The 16,681-nt window shown below is 40.0% G+C and overlaps 1 protein-coding gene and 1 pseudogene across 2 annotated transcripts in view; both read left to right on the top strand.

Annotated features, from left to right (window-relative positions):
- Window positions 1–6,872: 6,872 nt before the first annotated feature.
- The window catches only part of ACTL6A (actin like 6A), a 28,584-nt gene continuing 18,775 nt past the window's right edge, over window positions 6,873–16,681 (top strand). The window contains exon 1 of one of the 2 annotated variants that reach the window (XM_019463236.2): window positions 6,873–7,063. In XM_019463236.2, coding sequence (XP_019318781.1) covers window positions 7,039–7,063 — 25 coding nt within the window. In that variant the 5' untranslated portion in view covers window positions 6,873–7,038. Of the gene's footprint in view, window positions 7,064–12,191; window positions 12,316–16,681 lie in introns of those variants that run through there. The other variant, XM_019463237.2, reaches the window with a different exon arrangement.
- LOC109275103 (40S ribosomal protein S3a-like) lies at window positions 10,762–12,417 on the top strand (annotated as a pseudogene).

The raw sequence follows: 16,681 nt of genomic DNA, 5'->3' as shown, positions 1-16,681 counted from the left end.
TGTATCCTCAGTGCCTGGCCTAGGGCAGGTATTCAATAAATTAGGTGATCAAAGATTCAGCTTGCTTTTGGCATCCAGAGTCTAGAGCCCCCCAAATGTACTGCTGGATCTGGTATACCATTAATGATACAGTTGGTATAATTAGGGGCTCTGCCTAAACTACTAACGAATGAATGAATGAAACATAGAAACTCCACTGTGACAGAAGTTTGATAAAGTTCTGCGCTGGTGAGGTTTGGGGGAAAAGTATATTCCCAAACATGTTAATGGATGAACGTAAATTGTGCAATCTCTGAGTAATTTGGCAATGACCATTGAAAAAAAGGCATATACCCTGTGACCCAGCAATTCCACTTCGGGGAATTCATCCTGCATAAAAACTCTCTCACATACGCATACAGTAAAGAATAGTCTCGAAGCATTCTTTATACCAGCAAAAGACTAGAACCAACTTAATGTCCGTATGTAGAGAACCGGTGAAATAAATTATGGTATATACATATCATGGAATTCTTTCTGATGTTAAAATGAATACGATAGAATTATACATACTGACATGGAATGATCTCCAAGGTATCATGGTTGAGTGAAAAAAGTCAGGTGCGAAACAACGTGTTCAGTATGCTACTGCATGTGTAAATAAGCAAAAAGAGTAGGGGAAAGGATACAAAGATATGCTTTCATTTAAAAAAACTGTCTCTGGAAGGTTACAAAAGAAATTGGTAAGAGTGAGTCAATCTGGATCGAGAAACAAGGAATTTCAAGGATTAGAGGGAGAGAGACTTGTTTTTTTCACTCTTTTGTATTCAATTGAAGCTGTGTATATAGACTACTATTTTAAACAAAAGAGCTCAAAAGTAAACATCTCAGAATTAGTTTCCCAAGAGAATGCCTTTTAGAACTCATCATAGTATGAGTTACCATTTATATCAGGAAAACTGTGAGGAGGGGAGAGATATATCTACATAATTACTCATAGAAGCATAGAACATCTCTGAAGAAGAGAATGGGGCAGCTAGGGACACAGGTGGAAGGAAGACATTCCTGTATAACTTTTTGTAACTTTTAATTTTAAAAACATAGGTATATATAATAAAAATTAAAATTGTTTTTGTTTTTAAAGTTTACCGGACACGTAGAAGAAGTAGAAAGGAAAAGGTGTCTTGGGAAGTAGCATGCTTGGTAGGATCAGGCAATCATAGTTTCAAATCCTGACTTTTTTTTTCAGTTTATTTATTTTGAGAGATGGCAAGCGAGCAGGAGAGGGACAGAGAGACAGGGAGAGAGAGAAAATCCCAAGCAAGCTCTGTGCTATCAGTGCATAGCTCCACGTGGGGCTCTATCTCACCAACTGCAAGATCATGACCTGAGAGGAAATCAAGAGTTCCACGCTCAACTGAGCCACCCAGGTGCCCTCTGACTCTTTCAATAGCTGTGTGATGTTGGGCAACTTGCTGAAATCTCTGGGCCTCTTATGAAAAAACCCACATGGGAAGGTGTATGGATTACACAGAAAATATAAAGCGTGTTTCCTATGATAGCACTTATTAGGAGGTCAGTAATTTGTAGTCATTATTACCATATGGCAGAGACATTTCTTCTGTGTATTCCAAAAATAGTTTCAAGGATCTTAAAGAAACAATACAGAACAAGAACTTTGGACTCATTTGAGTGTTGCTACGTGGCGGAGGTAACAGCCCCATCACAAGGCTCTGGCGCTGACCTAGATCAGTGGGAAATCCATGATTGGCCCTGAAGTGACCCCAGGTGGCGTGGTGCCACTTTATACCACCAATTGATTAAATGTTGACAATGTTTGCTCGTGTTGTGATTTCTGAAAAGAGCCATATCAAGTGAACAAAGAGATTTTAAAAGCGATTATGAAATAACAAACACATATGAAATCCACAGAGTATCTAGCACTTCATCTTCTTTTCTTTCCTTATTTGTCTTTTCAGGATCACATTGTGAATATTATGACAAACCTGTTGATGTGTTACAAAGGTACAAGCTATAACCACATATATTTTCATTTGCTTCTTTGTCTAGCTAGGTCATATTATCTGAAATGGTTAGCAGATCTCTTACTATTCTAATGGAAAACAGATGTATCAGTCTGACTGATCATATTTCTTTTTTTTTTTTAATTTTTTTTTAACGTTTATTTATTTTTGAGACAGAGAGAGACAGAGCATGAACGGGGGAGGGTCAGAGAAAGAGGGAGACACAGAATCTGAAACAGGCTCCAGGCTCTGAGCTGTCAGCACAGAGCCTGATGCGGGGCTCGAACTCATGGACTGCGAGATCATGACCTGAGCTGAAGTTGGCCGCTTAACCGACTGAGCCACCCAGGCGCCCCTGACTGATCATATTTCTACTGGTGAAAAGCTCTAGTCTCCAGATATTTATCCTTTATCTCAGTAGTGCTTGCATTCATGTCACATTTTTGGAATTTCACTAAACAGAGAGTGGTACTCTTTACGCACACACAGAATTTCACTAAACAGTGGTACTCTTTACGCACACACAGATCCATCCACACAAAATTGCTTACAGTGAAATTAGTTTTTGATAATTACTTAAATAATTTTTTAATGTTTATTTACATTTGAAAGAGGAAGAGAGAGACACAGTGCATAACAGGGAAGGGGAAGAGAGATGGAGACAGAATCTGAAGCAGGTTCTAGGCTCTGAACTGTCAGCACAGTGCCCGACACAGGGCTTGAACCCACAAACACGAGATCATGACCTGAGCCAAAGTCTGGATGCTTAACCAACTGAGACACCCAGGTGCCCCAGTTTTTGATAATTACTAATGTCATATATTTTGCTGCATGAATAAAATAACTCTAAATGGACATAAGTTGTGTCATTATTTCTAACAAATGATAATCTCCTGAATTTGTTTTCTAGCTTGCATTTGCAAGTTGAAGTTTTTTTCAACTCTGAGACTGATAAAGGCGGAGATGGGATGAGATCGGTAATATTTTGTAATGAGTGCTGTAATTCCATAGTCTGAATTCTGCCAGAGCTGGTGAAAAAAGGCGTGAGGTATAGCGTCTTGGGCAGGCTGATGCAGCATTACAAGAATGGAAGACCAGCGACCCAGTGAGGCAAAATCAAGTGTTACATTGGGTACTCACTCAGAAGACATTCTTGCTGCTTGGAGATTACAAAGGATTTCTAAAAGGGCGCTTATTTTTATTGATCTGGATTCAGAAGCAACCACTGAGCATCTACTAAAGGCTAATAAGTTTACATACATGTTACTTCAATATCTTTTATTTTTAGGTTGATAGAAGGAGAATGCTGGCTCAGGTGGGAAAATTGTAAGCATTGGTTGTTTTGGTACATTATGCCCTTGAAAACTGGCACAGACAATAATCTTGAGTTGCTGTTGTTGTTGTTGCTTTTTAATCCAACTAGCTCTCAGTAATGTTAATGTAGGCTCAGCCAAGACTTTAGGGAAAACATGTTAGGCTACAGAGGAGAAATATTAACACACACACACACAAACACTCACATATTTTATATTTCACAAAGTAGATTCTGTTGGGTCAGTATTTTCCTTTTAATGTATTTCCTACCAGCTTTCCTAATTATGAAGAATGGAAGCAAACAAGTTGCCACAGTATAAGTCTTACCACGAAAGAAACAATGTCATTATTACCAAGCATGTGCAGTTCTCTGACATTGTTCTCTTGGGATACTGAATAGGTTTCCTTTCTCAACAGTCCCTCCAGCAATTCAATACTTTAGGGGCAACAATCTTAGTGCCCTATTACAATTTTGCTGATTAAAATTAATGAAAGACTTAAGTGTGCACTTTTATCTGCATTAACATGTCATTAGTCCTGACATACCAGATGACTCTGAAGTTCAGTTCATTTGAAGTTCATTACAATGGTTTATTATCATATAAAGTAATGTGTCCCGTGATACATGAAGAGAACAAGCTGACCTGAAATTATGAATGAATGATCTGTTTTCTAATATCTTTTCGAATTATCAAATAAAGCCAATCCCTTATTATAAACAAAAACAACTAAGCATGACTTTCTAGCATTTTCTCAAGCTGTGTTCTCTGTGTTGTCATACTAAAGATTCTCCTGCACTCCACTGTGTTCTTTATGGGTGGAGACATTCACAGCATCTCAGGCCTCCCTGAAGGCTAGCTGTATGGTCCTCATTAACCCTACTGAACTGTTTTGTTTTCTGACAAACACTGAAGTTGTAGGACAAATATTTTACTTTTACTTTTATTTTTTTTGTTTGTTTATTTATTTTGAGAGAGAGAGAGAGAGAGAGTGAGCAGGGGAGGGGTAGAAAGAACGAGAGACAGGCTCCACACTGTTAGTACACTGTGAGATCATGACTGGAGCCGAAATCAAGAGTCAGATGCTTAAGCAACTGAGCCACCCCAGTGTCCCAACTTCTTCAACCCAACTCTATTTCTCCATGGATGGGAGAGGTTGTAGATGATACTGATGAGAGATATCAAGATACATAATCCATTTTAGTTGGTATATTGAGTTACTATGCATTTAAGTTGGTATATTGAATTACTATGCATTTAAACTATAAACTGATTTAAATGAATTACTGTGTATTTTCAACACAAATAGTATTGCTTCAACATTTAATTATTACCAAAGTACCACATGTTTTATAGCTCATTGGCTTTATTAGTCAAACAGCATAAAACCACAGAGTGGAAATGGAAATATTTTTGAGGATTTGATAGGTATTTATACAATGAAAGCTATTAGTCAAACAGCATAAAACCACAGAGTGGAAATGGGAATATTTTGAGAATTTGATAGGTATCTATATACTAAAAGCTATAATCATGGGGGCAACAATTAACATAGAGTACTTAGTGCACTGTGCTAGATGTGTTACATGCATTATCTCAGGGGTCAGTAAACTCTTTCTACAAGGGGTCTGATAGGAAACATGTTCTCCAGCTTAGTGTCTGTCATAACTACTCAACTTGGCCTTATACCCCAAAAGCAGCCAAAAATGAATAAGCTTGGCTGTGCTCTAGTAAAGCTTAGTTTATGGTCATTGAAATGTGAATTTCATATAATTTTCACACGTCATAAAGTATTATTCCTAAAAATAATTTTAAAAACCATTTAAAAATGGAATAAACATTGTTAGCTCATAGGCCATACAAAAACAGAAAGCAGCTTGGGTTTGGCCATGGGGCTATAATTTGCTGACCTCTGCATTATCTCATTGGGTTAATGGGGATTTCCTAAATGATCAGATACACTGAGATTATACTATTAAGTGAATGGGACTGTTTTCTCACTAGCTTTGTTCCTCACCCTACTACCACTCTGCCGCGTTGCTGGCACTGAGACTTACGGGACTTTATTCCATTATTCCTAGGGCTAAGAGCAGCCTATATGTCCAGACTTTAGACAGACCAATTCCAGGGAGAGATATCAGTGACCTGGACTGGGCTGGTAAAACCAGAGGACTAAGAACAACAGACAGGCTAGGTATATATTTAGAATCAGGTACTTGCTTGGATGAGGATTGTTTGACACCTGTCTCACAGGATAAAAAAAAGCGATGATACTTTTATGGGGTGTATATCGGGCTCTGTGCTGACAGCTCAGAGCCTACAGCCTGCTCTCCATTGCGTGTCTTTCTCTCTCTGCCCCTCCTCCACTCATGCTCTGTCTCCCTCCCTCTCCCTCAAAAATAAATAAACATTAAAAAAAATCAATGATACTTTAAAAAATAATTTTAGGGGCACCTAGCTGGCTCAGTTGTTTAAGGGTGTGACTCTTGATTTCAGTTCAGGTCGTGATCTTCATGGTTTGTGAATTCAAGCCCTGTCTCCAACTCTGCACTGACAGCGAAGAGCCTGCTTGGGATTCTCTGTCTGCCTCTCTCTCTGCCCTTACCTTGTTCAGGGACCACACACTCTCTCTGTCACATAAATAAATAAATAAACAAACATTTAAAAAAATTTTTTTTAATGTTTATTTATTTTTGACAGCGAGACAGAGCATGAGCGGGAGAAGGGCAGCGAGAGAGGGAGACACAGAATCGGAAGCAGGCTCCAGGCTCTGTCAGCACAGAGCCTGATGCGGGGCTCGAACTCACAGACTGCGAGATCATGACCCGAGCCGAAGTCGGAGGATGGACCGACTGAGCCACCCAGGAGCCCCTAAATAAACAAATATTTTAAGGAATAAAGAAAAAAATATTTTTTAAAGTGCTACCTAAATTTAGTTGGGAAAATATGTCATCTCTTTCTTCTTCTAATTATTAATAGTCATTTAAAAAATTGCAGGATCCTATAGGTTTATTTGATTTACTGTTCCCCTACCCCAAAGTTGAGCTTTTAACATAAAAGTTAGTTGAAAATCTTTTTAACATAAAAGTTAGCTGAACATACTTTTTCTGGAAAAAAAAAAATTCTGCATCCCCACAACCCAAAACTGGGAGTCGCTGCGCGGAGACACTGTTATTTCCAGACTCTTTTCCTGGGTTTTACTTTCTTCTACCAGAGTCCCACCGCTGCTCGGCGCCCAGCCACACCCCTGGACCCGCCCGGACACTTCCCCTCGGACTCTCTCCTCCCTCTGCTGCTCCCTCTGCCGCACTCTCCCGCCCACTCAGGAAGCTCCGCCCACTCGGGAAGCTCCGTCCCCCAGCTACCCCTCCCGCCTGGGGCCAGTTCCGCAACCCAACTCCTTCCCTCCTTCCGTCGCTTTACCCTTTCCCCGCCTCCATGGCTGCCCTCGATTGGCTAAACTGGCTGTGCCGCGGCTGGGATGCAGCACAACCTCTTTCTGATTGGCTAAAGGGTACCCGGGCCTCTTGTGATTGGCTGATAAGAGCAGACAGCAAGTGTGACTGAGCTCCGGGGTGTGTGGACGCGGCTTTGTTGCCCGAGGGGGGTGGCGGTGGAAGTTAAGGGGGTAGGGGGTTAGTGCTTCTCGGGACCCACACTCGCGGCCGTCGCAGTCACTTCGCCCGGTAGCCTTTAGCGTAGGAGTCGCGCGGACAGCAGCCATGAGCGGCGGGGTGTACGGGGGAGGTGAGTGAGTGCGGCCGGACGAGAGAGCGCGCCTTTTTAGCGTGTGGGTTTTGTAACCGCCGCCCCCAGCTCTCCCCAGCCCTCCCCTCCGCGGCGGCCCCTTCCGGTCTCCCCGCTCGGGACCCCGGCCTCCCCGCCCCATCCCCGCCCCGCGCTCTGCCCGCCCCCGGAGCCCACCCGGCTCTTTTGAGAGCCTTGGGCGCCCAGAGTCGCCGCCCCCTGCGGTTCCTTCCAGCCTCGGCCCCCCAGAGGAGCAGGGCTTTGGGGGTGCGCTCCGGCCTCGGGCTGGGCAGGCACTTCAAGGGGGTCGGCCCGCAGAACCCCGGCTTGAGTGGCCAGCCGCAGGGTTGCATCTCCCCCGGTGTCTCCACAAGTCTGCGACATCGGGGCGCGCGCGCGTGTTTAAACTTGGGAGGTTCCAGCAGTTTGCAAGCGTGGACGGAAGGTTTCCGCAAAGTCCCTTGGAGGGTAAAGCGAGCCGAGAGAGGTACCACTGCCTGGAGGAGTGGCGGCCACTCCCGACGCAGCCTCCTCGTTCCGTGCTTAGCAGCCTCACACCTTTCCGTAATTTCTGCCTGTTGACTGGGTTCTCCAGAGTTACCCATGGGAACACCTGTAACTTACAGATGCTTTCTTGGGCAGGCTGTAGTGTGGTGGAAAGATTGACACGGGTCTGGGAGTTACGCAGACCCGGCTTGTACTTTCAGCCCCACCATGTATTGAGCGCTTTAGCCTTGGGCAAGTTACTTAACTTTTCTCAACTTCGGGCTCATTTTGGGAAACATAATTCCTGCCCAGTGGTGTGGCTGTGAAGATTCAATGAGATGATGCTATACGTGGCTCCGCAACGTGTGGTCCATGATCAGCAGAGTCAGCATCACCTGCAAGCTTTTTAGAAATGCAGACTCTCAAGCTCCAGTCTACATATACTGAATCAGAGCTTCCATTCTTGCTAGACAGGTAGAGGAAGCACTGGTGTATATGATTCTGGTTTGTGTTGTGTTTGAGGAGTTTCCAGAACAAGGAGACAGATTTGAAGTGTTGCTTTTGTTACTGTGTCTAGTAAGAATGGATACTGTTTCTGAAGAGGATGGCATTTTACAGGTAGGGGATAGAAATTGGGTTTTCAAAGTTCTTAGGAGTTTTTGGAGTGTAGCTAGAGTCTCTTTGAAGTAATATGCTGACCCTCAGCCCCTTCTTTCCCGTTTATGTTCTTGGTTTTGATTTCTCACATGTGAGCGTCCCGTCCGTAGTTTCCCATTTTTTACTTTGGAGAAAGCCTAGTGGATCTTCATGATTTACCTCTTCCTCATCTGAAGATGCAGTCCTGGATCTTTGTGCCTTTGCCTTACGGAGGTTGTTGACTCTATTCTGACCTTTAGGTTCACTGATCCAAGGACTTAGAGGCTGTCTGGGAGTATTTCCTTTGAAGGCATTGTTTAATATGACTGAGGCAGAAATGGATATTAATGATACCAGCAGCAAACATTTATTGAGTGCATACTGTGTACTAAGAACTGTTCCCAGATACTTTTCATGTGTTGCATTTAATACATGCATTAGTCCAATCTATAACAACCATATAGGGGATGGTAATGCTGTCCCTGTATTACGGAATAAGAAAGTAATATGGAAAAGATGAACTGGCCAAGAGTTATCGAACTTCCTAAGAAATGGGGAACAAGAATCTCTGGGTTGAAGAAGATGGCATTTCAGTAAAACCCTTTCCTATTTTAAAAATAGAAAGTTTTTTGGTTGTTTCTCCATAAGTCATTTTTCAGTTGTATAGCCACAGCATATTCATGTATGGTTTAGGTATTCAGAATAAACGTCCTTTTTCTCATTTGCTTAGGAGGGGAATATGTCATAAAGCCTATTCCACATACAAAATATTTAAAACTTACAAAAATAAGTGTATGATTTTGTGTTTGTGCTACCACTGTATGGTCAGTATTTATATTGGGTGACATTTTCCAAAGGGTGTATTGTGAGAAGAAACCAAACTTCTTCTCTCCTAGGTTTTGAGTAATTAACTTAAGAAGCTGTATTTTTAACTGACTTGCTTATTGAAAAGATCTTTGAAGTTTAAATTTTAAAATTTATGGCTGTCTTATTCTAATAATGATTTCTGACTAGATCTGACATTGATCTTTAGCGTTAGGTATAATGCATAATTTACCCAGATTTCTATACTTTCTAACTGGTTTCTGGACCTACTCATTGTTCCTGTGACTATCTCTCATGGTGCTCCTTTACTTCAAACTCTGCATTATAAAAATAAACAGGCCATCTTTGATAAATTGTTTCATCATTCCTGCACTCCTGACCCCCAGATCTCTAACCTTAAAATTTTCTCAAAATCTCCATCCCCATGAGTTGGTGTACCCTGTCCAAACAAACAAACAAAAAATGATCTTCCCACTTTCTCCCAAAGTTATTAGCCTTCAGTATTATCTTGGAATGTTTTAAGACCAGGTTAGAAAATTGCCACCATTGTTTCATGTTTTCCCAGAAAAACCACCACACCTTTAAACTTGGAAGCCATTTACTCCAGAAAAGCACCAGTATCTTCAGAAAAGTGAAAACTGTGTTTTTAGTAGCAAAGGGATCCAACTCTTGAGGACTTTTATCCGTTAGAAATTGTATCCTGGTTTTTAAATATCCAGACCTCTGTGGTTATGGTTTAAGTCTCCTATGTCCCTTTGCCATTCTATTTTGTGTTCATTGGTTCTAGTTGTTAACAACACGAGGTACAGGAGATAGACCTATACCTTTGAAAAAGGAAAAAAAAGCAGATGCAAAATTCTAAGCATCAGGAGTCTTACATTAAAATCTGTGTCTAGTTTGCCTCTCATTAAGATAGGAACATAATTGATTTATTAGATTTTTATTTTTTTATTTTTTAATGTTTAGTTTTGAGAAGAGAGAGACCATGTGAGCTGGGGAGGGGCAGAGAGAGGGGGAGACACAGAATCTGAAGCAGGCTCCAGCTCTGAGCTGTCAGCATAGAGCCCGATGCAGGGCCTGAACTCATGAACCGTGAGATCATGACCTGAGCCAAAGTGGGTGCTCAACCGACTGAGCCACCCAGGTACTCCTAGATTTTCATTTCATAAAAAAATTTACCAGGTAGGTATAGCCTCTGTCTCCAAGAAACTCAGTCTTACAGGTGAGGCAGTCAAATAAATAGACACTGCATTTTATTTACTTCAGTTGTACATTCCCCCCTCCCCATATTTAAAGAGCTGAAGTTGGAATATTTCTTTTCTTTTTGAAGTTTTTCTATTTTACATATTAAATTTTTTTTTAATTTTAATTCAAGTATAATTAACATGGAATATTTCTTAAAAAAAATTTTTTTTAATGTTTATTTATTTTTGAGAGAGCACGAGCAGGGGAGGGGCAGAGAGAGAGGGAGACACAGAATCCAAAGCAGGCTCCAGGCTCCTAGCTGTCAGCACAAAGCCAGAGGCAGGGCTGGAACCCACAAACTGTGAGATCATGACCTGATCCAAAGTCTGCAGTTAACCGACTGAGCCACCCAGGCACCCCGACATGGAATATTTCTTGATGGCGAGAGTTTAATTGGCAGCATGCTTTTTTTCTTGGTGCATGAAGAGATGGTGTATCTTACCATTTATAAAATTTTATATTGATGAGAAAGGGTAATTCAACAAAGTGTGTTCGGTAATGACGATATGTCGAAGGTACAAAGGTAGAACAGAGAAGAAAGTTTACTAACTCATTGTTGGGGAGTCAGAGGACTTTACAAGAGAGGTTGTAGGGATGATGGAAGAAGAGTGGAGAAGGACAGCATATGCAAAAATTAGCTGAGTGAGAGTATGTGGTGTGTTTAGGAGACAACATTATCCAGTCATACTAGTGTGTAAAGTGGGAAATGAAATTACTGCCAGATTTTGCTAGGTCTTGAATATCAACTGGGTGAAATGACTTGAATTTTATTTTGTAGATGATGGGAAACCACCAGATGATTCTCTTTTCGTTGAAGGATTTATGTACCAATATGTTGAGTTGTAATTTTGAAAGATCACAGTGCAGTAGTTTGTAAGGTGGATGGAAAAAATGAAGAGATGGGAAATACAATACTTACAGGGAATTGTAGTAATTCCCTGTTGAGATAAGAGCTTGACTCAAGACAGGGGCAATGGTAGCAAAGAGGAAGGGAATTGAGAAATATTTAGCAGAATGTTTGGCAGAACTTGCTGAGGGGTATGAAAATATGAAGGAATTCGCAATTCTTAGTTTTTTGTCTCTGCTGATTAGGCCACTAACTGTGATAGCACTGCTAAGATTAGGTTAAGTAGGATGGGGAAAGGAAGACAGTGCTTCAGATATGTTGAATATGAGGTAACCATGGGACATCAGGAGGAATCAATGTTGTACACTAAGAAGTTTGTCATATGGCCTTTTGGCTCTCTGAGTAGCATCATGGCGGTCATCAAGAGCAAGTGCCTCATGAAAGGTGGCAGAAAGGGAGTCAAGAAGAAAGTGGTTGATCTGTTTTGTTTTTCTTTTAAAAAATTTTTAAAAATGTTTTTATTTATTTTTGAGACAGAGACAGAGCATGAGCAGGGGAGGGGCAGAGAGAGAGGGAGACACAGAATCCAAAGCAGGCTCCAGACTCCGAACTGTCAGCACAGAGCCTGGCGCTGGGCTCAAACTCATGGACTGTGAGATCATGACCTGAGCTGCAGTCAGATGCTCCTGATCTGTTTTCTAAGAAAAATTGGTATGATGTAAAAGCACCACCTGTGTTCAGTATAAGAAATATTGGAAAAACATTAGTCACAAGAACTCAAGGACTCAAAATTGTATCTGATTGCCTAAGGGTCATGTTTTTGAAGTGAGCCTTCTGCAGAGTGATGAAGTTGGCATTTAGAAAATTTAAGCTAATACTGAGGATGTTCAGGGCAAAAACTGCCTGACTAATTTCCATGCCATGGATTTTACCCATGACAAAATGTGCTTCATGGTCAAAAAAACGGCAAACCATGGTTGAAACTCCTGTTGAGGTCAAGGTTGCCGATGGTTATTTGCTTCATTTAGTTTGTGTTGGTTTTACCGAAACAGGCAACAATCCAATTCGGAAGACCTCTTATGCTCAGTACCAACAGGTCCACCAAATCCAGAAAATGATGATGGAGATTATGACCTGAGGTGTGCAGACAAATGACTTGAAAGAAGTGGTAAATAAATTGATTCCAGACACCATCAGAAAAGATCTAAACAAGGTTTGCCTATCTATTTTTCCACTCTATGATGTCTTTGTTAGAAAAGTAAAAATGCTGAAGAAGCCCAAGTTTGAATTGGGAGCTAATGGAGCTTCATGGTGAAGGCAGTAATTCACTTTTCTTTTAAAAGGAAAAGCTACTGAAAATGAGACCAGTGCTAAAGTTTTTGTTTGTTTAAAAAAATTTTTTTTTAATGTTGGTTTATTTTTGAGAGAAAGAGAGGGAGAGGGACAGAGAGAGAATGAGAGAGGGAGAGAGAGAGAGAGAGAGAGAGAGAGAGAGAGAGAGAGAAAGAATGAGAATCTAAAGCAGGCTCCAGGCTCTGAGATGTGAGCACAGCCCGACATGGAGCTCAAACTCCCGAACCATAAGGTCATGACCTGAGCTGAAGCAGACACTTAACCAACTGAGCCACCCAGGCACCCCTAGAGACCATTGCTAAAGTTGAACGAGCTGATGGATATGAGCCACCAGTCCAAGAATCTCTTAAAATGCAGACATTTAATGGTAACAAATAAAAAATCTTATTTGTGATGTTTTTTTAAAAAAGTTTGAGACATGGATCTAGATAAAGGTGAGGGCTTGAGAGAAAGATTTGAGCTTGAAATTATTAGTAGAAGTTGATGCCGTAGGAGTGGAGCAGATTACCTAAGAGGGGGTAAATTAAGGGAGGGGTTCCAGTGTGGGGTCCCTCACCTCCCCAAGGAATCCACAGGTAGAATTATGTTTTGTTATAATTGGCTTCTTTTATAATCTACTTTAGAACATTCTAAGAAGGGAGTCCTAAGTTTCCTAATGTATCTGTATTAGTTTTCCAGAGCTGCCGTAACAAAGTACCACAGACTGGGTAGCTTAAATAACAGAAATTAATTTTCTCACAGTTCTGGAGTCAAGAAGTCTGATATCAAGGTGCTGGCAGGGTTGTTTTCCTTGGAGGTTTTTCTCCTTGGTTTGGAATGGCCATCCTCCTCCCCCTGTGTCTTCACATGGTCTTCCCTCTGTACATATCTGTGTCTAAATTTCCTCTTTTTATAAGGACACCAGTCATATTGGGTTAGGGCATATCCTAATGATCTCATTTTAATTTAATCACCTCTTTGGAGACCTTATCTCCAAATACAGTCATATTTTAAGGTACTAGGGGTAAAGACTTCAATGTACGGATTTTAGGGGGAAACACTTCAGCCCAGAGCTTTGTGAAAGGGGTCCATGATACAGAAAAGGTTAAGAGCCTTGATCCTTGAGAATGAGAGTTGAATATTTTGGTTAACCTGGCAATTAATTCATTTAGTTAAGATATTTCTTTACCCAACATTGTAATTAGTCAGTGTTAAAGTTTATTAATTTATAGTCATTTGTTAACTTTACTGTTTGTACTTGAGTATACATGCTATGGTGAAAACAAATGCAGTGTTCTGCTTTTAAGGACCCCTATTTTCAGACAAAATAATTTGGATCAGAGAATTGTATCAAGAATGGGAAGTATAATAAATGAAGAGACTTCTTTTCAAATTAGGAATAAAAATAGGTGGCTCTTTATTTAAATAAAAATGAGATTATTATTCTGTAAAGATACCATCTCTTCACTATGAATATCTGTATAATCATTGGTTTTTCTTTATTTTAAAACTCAATTTTTAGTACTTCAAATATACTAATAATGAAACATATATGTAAGTTTGTATGTGATAGATGTAATATTTCACCATATTTGCCTGAGATATTTTAAGAAATAGAATGTTATTCGTATAGAGTCCCCTTTTCTCCCTCCTTAGAGGTAACCACAGAACCGAAGTTGGATAAGCAGCATTTCCAGGCCCCATGCATATTTTTAATACTAAGTGTGTGTGTATCCATAATGAATTAAACAGTATCGCAATGTGTATGTATGTATAGTAACTAGCCTTCTTTCTTTTTCTTTCTTTCTTTCTTTCTTTCTTTTTCTTTTTCTCTTTCTTTCTTTCTTTCTTTCTTTCTTTCTTTCTTTCTTTCTTTCTTTCTTTCTTTCTTTCTTTCTTTCTTTCTTTCAAGTTTATTTATTTATTTTGAGAAAGAGAGAGAGAAAAACCCAAGCAAACTCTGCACGGTCATTACACGGCCCACCATGGGCCTCGAACTCACAAACTGTGAGATCATGACCGGAGCCAAACATTTAACCTTCTGAGGTACCCAGGTGCCCATAGTAGCTAGCTTTTCAAACTAGTTAATTTTTTTTTTTTTTTAGGTTTATCCATATTGATATGTACATCTAGATCATTCATTTTAACTGCTGTACAGTATTTCATGGTATGAATAATTTATAGTTTATCTATTTCCCTACTGAGAGGCCATTAGATTATTTTTATCTTTTCCTGTGACAAGTAGTGTGGTGATAATGATAATGGCAGCTCCCACTTATTGTGATTATTATGTGCTGTTCCTGTTGTAAGTGCTTATGTGCATTAAAGCATTTAACACATTTATTTATTATAACATCCTATGTGTTAGAAACTATTATGCACGTTTACATACGAGGAAACTGAGGCAGAGAGGTTAGAAATCACCGAAGGTCACATAGCTAATGAACGTTCTTAAACGTGTTTCCTTGTGATGTGTGTGAGAGAGTTTCTGTAGAGAAAATAAAAACTGTGATTTCTGTGTGTGTACATTTTCTTTGTGTGTGTGTGTGTGTGTGTGTGTCTGAATTCTCTATTTTGTTGGCTTATAAGTCCGCTGATCTACATCATAGTATGTCAGTAACATAGTGTTTTGATTACTGTAACTTTAAGTCTATAAATAAGGTACTGTGAGTTTCCCACTTTTGTTCTTCCTTTTTAAAATAATTTATTTTTTATTTTTTAATTTTTTAAAAATGTTTTTTTTTATATTTGAGAGAGAGAGACAGACACAGAGAAAAAGAGCAAGCAGGGGAGGTGCAGAGAGATAAAGACAGAATCCGAAGCAGGCTCGAGGCTCTGAGCTGTCAGCACAGAGCCCGATGTGGGGCTCAAACTCATAAACCACGAGGTCATGACCTGAGCCAAAGTCGAACGCCCAACCAACTGAGCCACCCAGGCGCCTGTATTTATTTTTAAATTTATATCCAAGTTTGTTAGCATATGGTACAACAATGATTTCAGGAATAGATTCCTTAATGCCTCTTAGCCCATCCTGCCTCCCACAACCCCTCCAGCAACCCTCTGTTCTCTATATTTAAGAGTCTCTTATATTTTGTCCCGCTCCCTGTTTTTATATTATTTTTGTTTCCCTTCCCTTATGTTCATTTGTTTTGTATCTTAAAATCCTCATATGAGTGAAGTTATATGATATTTGTCTTTCTCCAGCTGATTAATTTCACTTAGCATAATACCCTCTAGTTCCATCCACGTAGTTGCAAATAGCAAGATTTCATTCTTTTTGATTGCCAAGTAATACTCCATTGTGTGTGTGTGTGTGTGTGTGTGTGTGTGTGTGTGTGTGTACATACATACATATATATACCACATTTTCTTCATTCATCTGTTGATGGACATTTGGGCTCTTTCCATACTTTGGCTATTGTCAATAGTGCTGCCATAAACGTTGGGGTGCATGTGCCCCTTCAGAACAGCATACCTGTATCCTTTGGATAAATACTGTATCCTTTGGATAAATTGCTGGGTCGTAGGATAGTTCTATTTTTAATTTTTTGAGTAACTTCCATACTGTTTTCCAGAGTGGCTACACTAATTTGCATTACCATGTGTATGAACATTTTCAACTTTAGTGCGTATGACTAAATTGAGCGTTAGGGTTGTATCAGTTTATAGCTTTTATTAGTAAATGTGTAGGAGCTTCTCTTTCCCTATGTCTTTGACAATACTTTGTCTTATCAGATGGATTTTGCCAATTTAATGAAGATAAATAATAGCACTTTATTATTTTTAATGATTGAAAAAAATGAAAAATTAGTGCCTGGAAAACCCAAGTGTTTTGTTTTTGGACCATGCAGTTTTGGGGGAAATATTTTCAAAGTATAATTAGAGGCTTTTCTCTGAATTTGAATGTGAAAAAAAATCAGCTTTCTTTGCAGCATTAAACTTTATCTACTACAAATCTTTGAAATGTGCAAACTTTGATAACTTTTTACTTGGCCTATGTAATTATGTTTTAAACTCTTACTCTTCAGGGTTCCTCTTTTTCTTGGGGTTTTGCTAAGTTTCTATCCTAATTGCATGGAATATAATTTCTGTTAACATGAAAAAATGGCAACTAAGTGTACTGGATATCTTCCGTTTGCCTCTCCACTTTCCACCATTTCCACCCTCTTTGTGCCCTTGAAGAGTGACCCTTACTGACTGTCTCAGTGGGTCTGTTAACCTGTGGTTTGGCCAGTGGTAGGGCAACC

Source organism: Panthera pardus, unplaced genomic scaffold, assembly GCF_024362965.1.
Source record: "Panthera pardus isolate Hobbes unplaced genomic scaffold, ASM2436296v1 HiC_scaffold_16, whole genome shotgun sequence".
Lineage (NCBI taxonomy): Eukaryota > Metazoa > Chordata > Mammalia > Carnivora > Felidae > Panthera > Panthera pardus.
Note: the sequence above shows the minus strand (reverse complement) of the source record. Positions and strands in the feature narration are given on the sequence as shown.